We start from the raw sequence: 12392 nt of genomic DNA on the forward strand, positions 1-12392 counted from the left end.
CCTACTATATCCTTCCAATGCACAAGAATACATTTCAAAGGGGCTTCTTTGTGGGATTTCCACTGAGGCCCGCCCACCCATTTTCCAAATGTTGTGGTAACCGAGCTCTGGTTAACACACAACCCAAAAGGTATTTTACTTTATCAAATACCCCCAAATACAAAAGCACAAAAGCACAATTTCTTTTGTGCACCAAATAACCGGTTATACCCAAAAATAAAGAATATACTCACTTCACAACAATGGGGTCCTTGTCTGTCCCCGCAGTGATCCGGTGAGTCGAGGAGTCCCTCCGGGAAATCCCGGGGGTACCCTAGGGAGTCCTATCCTCCACGGGTCCTGCGGCGCGACAGAGAGGAAGTCCCATCTGGGTCGCCAAATTGATTCACGAATTTGTCCAAGTAGTATATTCTTTATTTGCAGCGCGCTGGATGCACGGGGGATCTCTCCACCTATCGTGCATGCCCACAACAAAAGTTACATCTCATTTATACAATTGAGTAATGAATATTCTAATAACGCCTATACATATTCATTATCTAACCACGCCTATCCTCGCTCCTCATGCTAATTAGTTGCATCTGCGCAGATCTTCCAAATAATTCTGGGCCGGGGTTGTTCTGGTGAAGGCTGATAGTCTTCCTCGTCCCCTTTCACCTAGTTGGCGCCAGGTTTCGCTGATCTTTGAATATATTGCTGACAGCTTGAAGGTCCTTTACGCTTATCAGACCGTCTCATTATCCACTTCACAACAAACTGTTTTTACAGTTCCTGTGTCTTCTATCTTCAGAAGGTCAGGGTTCTTTATCTTTAGAGGGTCAGGACTAATTGGTATGCACAAACATCTGCTCTTTATCAAACACATGACAGAATATAAATGTAACACAAATTATCTACATATACATGACAGAGTAATGATTTACGTAAACACATGGTTCACAATAATTGTCTAATTATTTGTCTAAATATATTTCTCTTGTCCTCCATCAGTAGACTGTTTATTGCCTAAGAAATACTCCATTCCTATTCAATTCTTGAGGCTATAGCATTTTGTAACATTTCATTTAATAAAAGCTTTTCACCTTTTGGCATCTAGCCATGGCCATACAAATGACAAATTATTTAATTTTCAAATACAGTCTAAAGAAAGGCTAGGAATGGCTTGATCCCCCACTGAGCTTGCATTAGTGGAGCCATTGTATAATGGGTCAATCATCACTGCACGTGTAATCAGAAATATTGTAACAATTAAGAGTTGTTCTTTTCTACCTCAGATTTGCAAGCAACAACAAAAAATAATGGCTGCACTTAAATATGGCTTGTTTCCGTTTGGCTTCAAGATAACCAATAAGCATGTAAATTGTAGTTTAGAATTGACAACTCTTTCTATTACTGCAAGCAGTAACATTAACAGTCTGACTGCTAACAAAGGCAAACCTTTGAAGTGCAGGTGCAAGTAAAGAACATTACTAAAAATAAACCTATTCCTTTAATCTGTATAACATTACAAAAATGGAAGGTTTATGTGATCTGCAATTTATTCCTGCTAAAATGGGCAAGTTAGAATTAAGATAAGGGTTTTTTTTGTTTCTTTTTTTTTTGTAATTTTAAATCCTTAGCTTCCTTTTCAAATTCCGTATTATGGCATTTCTGTGATTCATGGATGACTCTATTGGCAAGCTGTGAATTCCAGTTGTACTTACAAAGCCACTGCAACAAAAATTGCTGCACCGTGGAAGATCATCGTCTGTTTGGAAATCCACCATGGGATATGAAGTCTGTAAGCATACCACTTATGTAGCTCCAGTACAATGTAGTTACCCATTGTGACTGTACCCTGACTGGAAACAGGTATGTTGAACAGGCTGGCAGTGTTTGGAAAAGCTATTCTAGCTGGACTGCAAGGACCTAGTGAAAAGGGAGTGAAAAACCATCGGCATCAGAACAAAGCAAGCAGATACAGGGAAATACAAACTCAAGAGAAAAGACAACTAAGGTATAAATGAGCTTTTGTAACAGAGCTCACAAAGGTCTAGATTGTATGAGCCAAAATTATTTAGTGATAATCGAGGAAATTTCTATGGTTCAGAAACCAACATACGAATCTGGGAGAAATCTGGGAAAAATCTGGGAATACCCAGAGCTTCTAGATTCTGATTATCAAAGAAGTCTTGAGAATACTGAGGGAAAATGTGCAGAATAGTGCACGTAGATGTTATTTTTGCTTGAATCTAGGTGCTTCTTACACAACTTGATAAAGAACAATGATATTTTAGAACTTTATACACAACTGATAGGGACGTTTTAAAGTATGTTACAACTTCTGTAAACTGAGGGCATGTAGGATTAAACATTTGGATCCCCCTTGGACAAGCCTGTTGATTGTCCAACAGGGTCAGCTTGACCAGATGTGTGTCTATATTACTATTTGCTGTCTATATTACAATTCGTTGTTATAGTGTTTATATAATCCTGTATACTACAGAATTTTACAATTGCAGACAACCAGAGAAAATAATGGCTTGTGATGAAGACTTCGTATACTCTAGTGTACAAAAATTCAACAAAACAACAATAGTATGAAATGGAGCACTGCTCAGCAAAACTTCTGGAGACTCTCGTATCACCTCAGTTTCTTTTTAATGTTGTCATGGGCTAAATTCAGAGAAAAACGTTAGGATTTACATTTCCTACTGACCATCTGAATCAAGGTTTGGATTCAATTACTTTCAGTTTTGATAAAGGATTATCTTGACATAATTTATGAGAATGTGGATGCTAGAAAAAAATGTGTGTCTATAGGATTACAAAGCACAGTGTTCACTAATCAAGAGAAAGGTAAAAAAAATTACTGTTCTTTGATCAGAATGATGACATTTCACTGTTAGAAACTACTGCCTTGTTAAACAAAACTGGTACAGCAATGGATAAAGGTGGTGCTGGAAGAGTTTTATGGAGAAATGCCGTTGCTTCTCAGTGTTAAAAGTTTGCATCTTAAATAATTATGAAAAGATATATGGATATAAAGCCTTCACTGTATTTTTTTTTTTTATTACGAAGATTACTTACAGACTACTTGTTAGTTAAATATAGACGAGAACTGATCTAGCGCCTTCATATTTGAAGTGGTACTGCATGCTGTGGAGTGAGACCTCACTGAAGCTGATGAATACAGCAGTTGCTCTTTATTTGTAACAGATTAAATTAGAATGACAGGAATTGTCACCCAAAACACAACCCTGGGGCAAGGCCGATCAGAGCCCAATGGCGTGTTTCTGACTACCAAAATAGAGATCTGCATATCTTATGGATCACCATGTGTCATTATATGAGACAGATACAATTAAAAACTGTGGAAGAAGCAGAGGGTGGTCATGATGAACTAGCAAAACGCTTATAGAGAGATTGCTACAGAATGCTTGAGTGAGAAGGAGCCCTGTGTGACGTGCTCACTTGAAAAAAGCATTGGCTTATTTACTGAGCAAAGGAACAGCCTCCCATTTGTTTCTCCCAGATTTTTTGTAAACAAAGAAAAACGTATCAGAGAAATACCTACCTGAATTTCTTCTCATCAGGCAACCAGAAACAACCTGAAAAATGGTTATGCCTGAGCTCAAATAAAGACTAATAGGTACAAAAGGAGAAGCCCAAAGATGGGGGGGACTCCTCCATACCCATACCCGAAGGGGGAGAAGTGCTTTATAAAACAATTTCCTTCGCCAGGACCCATTTCTCAGAGCACAAATAGATCTACACTCATATTTCATTGTTCTGGACAATGAACTGAATACACGGAGACAAGTGAGGCATTTAGTAAGTCTCAGCGAAAGCTATTTAATACTAACTATGCATATATACCCATTAATTTTATTTCTTGCTCCTAACTATTCCTTTAAAAGCTCACTAAACATTACTCTTCTTTTACAGTGTTTAACCGACCTTTTCTGAAAGACCCCGGCCCTTCCCCTCCGGGCGCAGCGCTTCGCAGCGCATCGCTTCGCAGGGAGCAGCCGCGCGGCCTGACAAGGCTTAGTGCAGTGCAGGCCTCAGTGCACGGTCCGGGCTGGGCGAGGAGAGCGCTTTCCCGCCTCCTTAGCCGTGCCTCGTAGCACACCGCCTCGCCTTGCCCCGACGAGGTGAGCCTCCGCTCCCGCCAGGTCTCCGGCCCTGCGGGGCCGCCCCGCCGCCGTGTGGGGTGGGGGTCGCGCCTCAACGGAGAGGGGCTTCGAGATGGTGGTCGCCGCTTGCCTTGCAGTCCGCTAGTGCTCAGAATGGAGCAGGGGCTGTCACCCCTCTGAGGGAGTCGGCGCTGGCACGGCTCGTCAATACCGCCGGGAACTTGCCTTTTCCCCAAGACCCAGAGAAGTCTGCTCTCAGCCCCGGGGATTGCGGCGGGGAGGGGAGGGAAGGCGACCTCTGCCCCGCTGACAGGCCGCGGCGCCTGCTCCGCTGAGGTGGGGATCCTGGGCTGCCTGGGGCCTGCTTGTGCAGCGCCGTACAAGTACTGCTGCTGAGGCTGTGCGGGTACACTGCAGGTGACGGCCAGCTGTACCTATTTTTCCAAAATCTATAGGTAAGCAGTACTCAAACAGAAAAAAATCTCTGTGGTTAAATGATTAAAAATGGCAGAAGATACTACAAGGCAAGAAGTATGTAGGTGTGACACAGGATTCAGGCACATCGGGACAAAGCTATGAATAACTGAAGAAAAGTCTCTGTAAGTTCCCTAAATACCAAAATAGACTTGGCTCTAGTATATAGTACTTCTTTAAGGGACCTACTAGAAACTAGTGAACCATAATATATATTGCAAATACTATAATATTTGATAAATTCCTTTAAGCAAATATAGGTGTCCTTTTCTCCCTCCCTGGTACATACAATTATTAGCAAAAGAAAGGAAAAGGTACCGTTATCCATAGACAAACTGCGCACAAACCAAGAAGAAGAGGCTAAGTTAGAATGTCTTTCTAGTTATTTCTCTGAAGCGGTGCATTCAGTTCTGTGTAAATACAAAATGTTTCTTTAATTTTCATATTTAAAAGCTAGTTTTTTTCACTTCATTCTCCCCTTTAAAATCTGCACTCTGGAATTCCAGTTTCATTGCACTGTGAAAACCAAGGATCAGTGTTTTGTTTTGAGGTATTTTGAAATTATTAAGTGGGAAACTATATTCTTGTGCAGAAATTTGTTAGTATGAAGATGTATAATAGTACTGGTTAAATGTCAGCAAATCAGATGTAGTTACTGAGGTTTTCCTGGCAAAAGGAGTGAATTGCTTATATGTTAACCTATTGTGGAGTCTTGTGGAATGTGTTCTGAAAATACACGGAATCCCTTTTTTGACCCTTTTTGTACACCCAAATTGAAGTCCAGTATAGTTCTTAATGTGCAATTTCAAACTGTAATGTATTCATTTTTCTAACATTATGTCCTTTAATCCTCTAGTGTTTATCCAAGTTGGTGTAAATTATTGATACTGTAGCACATAAAGTAAAAATAGAAGAGTTCACCCAGGTTTTATTCCAAAAATAAAAAAATGCCTTGAACCAAGCAGAGCTATTTTTCTCCTGGGCTAAGATTTTCATATGGTAGTCTGGCTAGAAGGCAAGGTGGATATAGATTTCTAAAAGCCATTTCAGACCCTTTTAAAATGGAAGGTCAGTTTAAGTGCAAATGGATTGGTTTGGAAACACGGATGAACTTGTTCACTCTCCTGTGCTAGTACTTGCTGCTCCATGGTGTTCCACGCTTAAGAACCTGTAGGAACATTGTGTGCAGCAATACATTTGTGCACGTTGGAGAGTGAGGGCTGCTGTGTATTTCCTTCCTCAGAATTATGTGCTGTCCTGTTGATGTATGTGCAGAGTAAGTAATTTATCCAGTACCATCCAAAATCCTTGATTAGAAGAAATATTGTACCTGTATTACTGACTTTCTAACTACAGGGAAGGGAGATTTAGTGAGCAGCACAGTGGCTGTTTGGTTGCTTTAAGAGCTGCCAGGACCAGTTTTGCAGTGTTTTTGCCAAATGCATTCAGAGTAAGAAGTTCATTGGACAAAGACAATGATTCTTGCTGTGCTAATGCCTGGAGAGGCTCACTAACAAGGGGCTTGTCTGAGGAAGAGAAACGTTTTGTGTCGCAAAAACAGAAGTTACTGTCTTTACCAGCCCTCTGCCACTGAGGGAGTGGAGGAGAAGAGAGTAATGAACAGAATGCTGATACACTGTGTAGTGCTGTGAGGGTAATCAAAGAACATTCATGTTCAGGAAGGGGTTTTGAAGTACTGAAAATTATGGTACTGGTTTGCTTTTGTTCTGCTGAAAAAATTGGTTGGTGATTTTCTTTTTTTCTTCCCCCCCAACCCCAGTTTTAAGCTGTCACCTGAACACACATAGTGTGATAGGTTGTGTCTGTAGCTTCTCTTTCATTACAAACTTCCCTTCCCTAGAGGTGAATTCTAGTGATCAAACCCAAGGAAATACAAGAGAGGAGAAAGTGAGAGGAGAGGAGAGGAGAGCCTATGGATCAGCAACAGAAAAGGAGAAGGGGAAAAAAAGCCACGTACAAACTCTGAGCATAACTGGCCAAGTGAGCACTAAACTTTTTACCAATCTATTCTACAGCTGAACTTCAGTAATGTAGAGCCAGAGAACAGAAAGGCACCTTTGGCTTGATTGTTTCGGGGAAGTTGGGAATGCGCTGCACCTGCAGGAACAATCAGCACTTCATTCAGTAGGAATTTTCCTGTTATTGTTGTTACTGTTTAATTCCTTTTCATGAGATTGAACTGAGCTGTACTGCAGCAGAATGAGCAAGCTGCAATGTATCCGGCAATCATCCAGGACACAAGTTTGGAGTGGGCATTTTTAGTAAAGACTCCTGCATTACAGACTAAAATATGGAGCCACGTTCCTCATAGTGCTAACAGGAGGAATCAAATATGTGGACTCGTTTGCTGTGATGGATTATCACTATGCTCTTTGATAAAGCCATGTAGCTCCTAAAATGGGGAGGGGAGATAGGAAGAAGGTAAGGGAGCTGCAGCAGGAGAACCTAAAGGACAGAAGAGTGCACAATGAAGGTGGTGGTCACCCAAGGAGTTACAGTGTGCAGCGGAGGAAAGCACCTGTTCCGCTGTTTGTGGAAAGTGGGGGGACTGCTCTGCAGGTAGAAATGGAGAAGGAGCAACCATCTAATGCATGAAATCAGTCTCCTGCTAGTTCCCTCCTAGCTTGTTCTGCCTTTCGTGCATCTTTCACATCTTTGCACAGCTATTGTTTTGGGAGTTGGACAAGTGACATCATAAACAGTGGGGAAAGGGTGGTTTGTCTGGAGTGATGTGACTGCTTTGTGTGGTATTTAGGCAAAAGGAAACCGCACAGTGAACCTGATGTAGCATTAACAATGCAAGGCCTTGGGATTGACGCGCCACACCAGAAACCTGAAAAATAACTTGAGAAACTGCTGTTGTTTAATGATGCAAAATTTCTGCAAGGAATTTTCTCCTCTCTGGGGAAGAAAAGTTCTCTGAATAATGCATTGTGTAAGGCCATACATGCTTTCTTTGTGTCAAAGCCGGAAAGCTGGATGGCTGTGGCTAAAATGCCACTGCTCTGGGATAAATGTCTGACAGTGTAAGGCTGAGCTTTGCCATCTGAATGCTGCACAGCAGGCAAGAAGCTCTGCTGGACACAGCTGAGAATTGGCCTGTGGTAATGGCACGTGAGGAGGAGGGAGGAAGTGTGAGATTTTTCATTCTTTGCTACTGCTTTGTAATGAACAAGACATGTCAGTAGCGTCTTGCTGGCTGGTCCTCTTTTTCTCCACCCCTCATCCAGTTGTTCCTTCCTCAGGCACTGACTGTACCCTGCTGTGTGGAGAGGGAGTACTGATATCGTTGGGTGGAAAAAGGAGACATTTGCAGAACTACACATTTGAAAACACTGGACTGAGTTAATTTTACAATGTTTCTTATGAAATAGATGAAAATTCAGGAAAATGAATGCATCTCCTGATAGAGCATGATATGAATTAATAAACGGAGTAGCTTTTAGTAGTAGAGCATGTATGAGATACAAATATCTCAGAATAAGGGAAGAGTTAAAGCTAGCACATGTCCTTTTGCATCTTTCACTGTTCCTCTGCCCTTGTAGCCACTACTTGCTTGGTCAGAATATCAAGAGAAAGTATAAGGCTGTGGAAAACGGATCTTTGTTGTCCTTCTTATCCTGACGGCATTATGGTTGATGACAATTAAAGTAGCTGGAGTCAATTTTCTTTGCCTTCTTCCTGTCCTGATGGTAGTATATTGACTGTGGAGAGAGCTGCATTTGGTACACTGGTGAATGTGTTCAGCCCACCTGAGATAATGGCATAATTACTGCTATCACTCTATTCAGGCAGCTGTTTGTCTAACAGTCTGCATGGACACTATATTTTTTGGCTTTGCATGGACCTTTCTCACCTTACACACAGTTTCCATGATTCACAAGAAAACTCCATCTCCTTCAGTCTCCTGGTCACACTACTACTGCAGCAGAAACAATAGGGAACTGTTTACCCCTCCAGTTCACAGAGCAATGCTTGCACTAGCCCCCAGAGATTTCTGTGGTAAGCAACCTGAAACACTTGAAAGGGATGTAATTTCCAGGGGGTCAGTGTTTGTGGCTGAAAGCTTCAACAATATATTAAGTCGGCCATTTTGGTGAAAAAAAGATCTGTTTGTATTTAATCTGCGTTGAATTCCCACATTGTGTGCAATGACTGAAAATTATGTATTCAATAGCAAGGTCGACTGTAAAGCAGGTAGCACCTCTGTTAATAAATACATACATCCTGCCTTGTATTTAGCTGGGTTTTATTCATAGAAGACAGGAACTAATTGTTCATCTTCCTTTGTGTCTAAATGTGAGAGCCAGCCACTTGACTTTTGGCTGCCTGAGACTCAAACCTGGAGGGAGTTCAGAGCAAGGTGTAAGAAAGAAAGGTGAATTCCAAGCGGAGGGAGGTACTTCAGTGGAGTAAGCAAGTTAAGGCTCTCAGTCCCAGTTTCACAGAGGCACCATGCAGACAGAGTTTCAGATATGTCCTTTTCCTGAGTGATGCCCCCCTCCCGGCTCTACATGCTGGTCCTACTTTCTCATTGTTGTGAATGTCAGTTTAAATGTCCAACTTCCATGTGGATATTCACATTTGAATAATTAATATGAGTCCTGTGTCTCCCACCCCTAGAATTAGGAACCTAGCATTTAGGTGGAGCAGTGTGAAGTGTCCGAATAGACAACGTCATTTTTTGAATGCTGTCCTAATCATTAGTGTCTGCTGCATGGCATTGCAAGTAATAATAAGAATTCTGCAGAACAGAATACAGAGGAACTAGGAAACTCTCTCTTGAGAGGAGAAATTAATGTCAATTTTTCCTTTCATCCTGGCAAGGTTTCTTATGTTGGTTGGTACTTTCTAATTGCTATCAGCAGTATCAAAAGACACAAAGTTATGTAAAAGAAGTTCCAGCCTTTGCCCAGAAATCCGTAGATTTCATTCCTGCTGTGCTATGCCATATTCAAAGTTAATTGGATGACCCAATTTTAAACCTGAAATACTGTATGAACTTGGAGACTGTATCAGTGCAATTATAAGTTGCTTGAAGAGCACATCTACGGTCTTAGGTACAAAAAGCTGGCGGCCAAAACACAGTGTTGGAAGCACATTAGCAGTTAATGACTGAAAAGAGAGGTGACCAGTGGAATGGGAATGTATACAACTACCATATAATAAAAGCCAGATGTTTCCATTTTAGCCAAATTCTATTTTGTAACGGACTGGTATGAAGGCAGTTTAAGGGACTATGTTCATCATTCCCCTGCATTGTAATAAAGCATCGTGCTGCTTCTTTCCATATGCCATTTAGTGTTTGAAATAGATCAATTGAGCAAGAGTTCAGGAAACTCTCTGAGTTCCCTTTCCAAACTAAATCAGACTGTAAGTTTTGAATTTCTGTTTCATTCATCATGTGCTTTTGAGACCTCCTCATGTTCTTGTTAATAATTCAGCCTTTACCTACTCTAGGTTTATTGCTCAGAGAGATAGTACCTTTGGCTGAGTCCAGCATATGGCCAACAGGAGCTATGTCAGGTAAGGAATGCAACCTTTAATTTTTCATCTTACTCGCTTTTGTTGTTAATCAGCTTTGGAATAGAACTATAATGCATGCAGTCAGGTTCATGTATGTCAACAACTGTTAGCTTGGGTAGCCTGTTACTTTGAAACAGCTGGAGAAATGCCAAAGATCTCAAGTGTCTTGAAGGCTGTCAAGCTTTTGCTTTTTATGTTTGTTGTTGCAGCAGCTGAGAACACAGCAAGTCCTGAAGCAAACTGGATTAGGTAAGAAAGAATTTTTAAACGTCATCTTCTATGGCACCCTGGAGAAAAAACAAATGTATTTTGTTGTTCTGACTTCCTTCCCACAAAATAGATAAGTCCTTGTCTCATTCTGCTAACGCGTCATAATTATATTACAGATGGGCAACTAGTAGCTGTGAAGTGTTGCTCTGCTTGCAGCTGTATTTTTTAACCTTTTTCTTTTTTCTTTCTCAAGTAATGAAATTAAAGCTATCAAGCTAGGCAAAATAGCTGACTCCTGATTTCATCATAACACCAAGAACAGTGTGAAATAAAATTACTCACTGAGAACATGTAATTAAAAATAACAGTTACTGACTGTTGTTGCTTCTCAACGTGGCCTTCATACATTTGTAGCAGCACAGCTGTATTTGACTCAGGTTGCACTAGAAATGTTAATTCCATTCACGAGCGTTCCCTAAGGGTAGAACTGCCCCTGTGATTGTGGGCTTGTTCAGCCAGTTCTCTTTCTACTGACATTCAGAAACTACTTGCTAGAGAGAGACTTTTGAACTGAGTGATGCATGGCATCATACATGACCTCTGTGACTGGTAAAATTCTTAGTTATATTTATTAGGGAACTCTTCAGCCTTGTCTCTGAAAGAAAATACAGTGATTAGTTTCTACAGGCCTTACCTGTTAGCTTCCTTCAAGAGTGATTGTCATAAATTGTACCTTAAAAGCTGCTAGTCGAGTTACGAGTTTTTAGTGTTGATGGTTTTGATGATGGGCAGTGCCTACAGTATTGGAAGAGGAATAAGCTTTTACAACCTTGATACTATAAGAAAGAATGGATTGTGAAGAGTGTAGCCTGTACCACTTTTGTTATAACTCCTGTCTGAAGACTTGACTCATGGTATACTTTTTCCTGCTTGGGTTCTTTGCCAAAAAAATAAAATGGTAGCTCTCTTTCTCATCAGGATTCATGGCCCTGTCAGTGTCAACCTATTGTGGAATGAAACCCAGGGATTTCATTATCAAAAATTTTAAAAAGGAAAATCAGTTCACTGAGAATATTAATGCTGTAGGTAGCACAGTTTCCAACTAAGGATTTACACATCTAAGTGTTAGCTCTTTAAAAAAAAAAAAAAAAAGTTCTTGCATGGGGTTCTTGTGTATAGTAACAAGAGTAGCTCTTTTTAAGTCATTGTGATAATAGAGCTAATGACAAGACAGTTGGCACTGTCGCGCTAAGGTGATCTTCACTCTTGCAAGACAAAATATAGTTAGATTAGCACATTTTTGCAGAGATACGCAGTTATCCATGTATATAAAAGATTTGACTCCTATTAGCCAGCAGATGCCTGTGTCCTTGACAAAGCTGTCTTTGCAAGATAGATATATCTATAGAATGCACAGTGATGTGCACTATATGCCACGGTTTCCTCTCCGAAATGCTTTGTGACTTGCAGATATATAAATGTTTTGGGGACTGGGTGGAGGATCTTGGAGTGCTGCAACGCTACCTGCTCTGGTAAGGCTGTCCTAAGGCCCAAGTGTATCAGATTGCCGTAGTACCAAGTAAACCCTCTATTCTGTCCTTGACACAGTTTCAGCTCTACCACGGAGGCTGTACTGAACTTGTAGGTATGCAATTGTGCCTTATCTTTGCTGTCTTCCCAGCCTTTCCTCTTTCTTGCACTTAGACCCAGGTGTGCAAGTCTCAAATAGAGCTTGCTAACTGCAATCCTGCATCTCCTTGTTCCAGGTGTGCTGTTTTCTACTTATGGCTTTCAGGAGATAGAAAATTTTTGCAGAACAATTCTTTAGGAGGACTCTGTGTCACTAATAAGCAGCATACTGTAAATGCTTCAGTAAAGGCTTTATAATATCCTGCAGTGGGGGAGGTATCCTGCAAAGGGGGAGGGCACTTGTTTTACCATTGGCTGCTTGAGTCCAGCTGCAAGGCTGACACTAAATACATATTTGAGATTCATATGGAAATGGTGTGTTGTACGCAAAAATAGGCTGAGCTCTTCTTTAGG

General features: G+C 41.0%; 1 protein-coding gene and 1 long non-coding RNA gene across 2 annotated transcripts in view; one reads left to right on the forward strand and one right to left on the reverse strand.

The window, feature by feature from the left end:
• The window catches only part of LOC109279434, an 8442-nt gene extending 7749 nt beyond the window's left edge, over window positions 1-693 (reverse strand). The window contains exon 1 of the long non-coding RNA XR_002086171.1: window positions 548-693. This is a non-coding gene — a long non-coding RNA (uncharacterized LOC109279434). The remainder of the gene's footprint in view (window positions 1-547) is intronic.
• Window positions 694-7010: 6317 nt separating this feature from the next.
• Window positions 7011-12392, forward strand: part of MYO3B (myosin IIIB) — a 207858-nt gene continuing 202476 nt past the window's right edge. Inside the window, 5 exon segments of the mRNA XM_019471869.1 lie at window positions 7011-7152; window positions 9916-9960; window positions 10074-10139; window positions 10349-10388; window positions 12116-12209. Of these exon segments, the coding sequence (XP_019327414.1) occupies window positions 7011-7152; window positions 9916-9960; window positions 10074-10139; window positions 10349-10388; window positions 12116-12209 (387 nt within the window).

This window comes from Aptenodytes forsteri, unplaced genomic scaffold, assembly GCF_000699145.1.
Source record: "Aptenodytes forsteri isolate BGI_AS27 unplaced genomic scaffold, ASM69914v1 Scaffold257, whole genome shotgun sequence".
NCBI classification, from domain to species: domain Eukaryota; kingdom Metazoa; phylum Chordata; class Aves; order Sphenisciformes; family Spheniscidae; genus Aptenodytes; species Aptenodytes forsteri.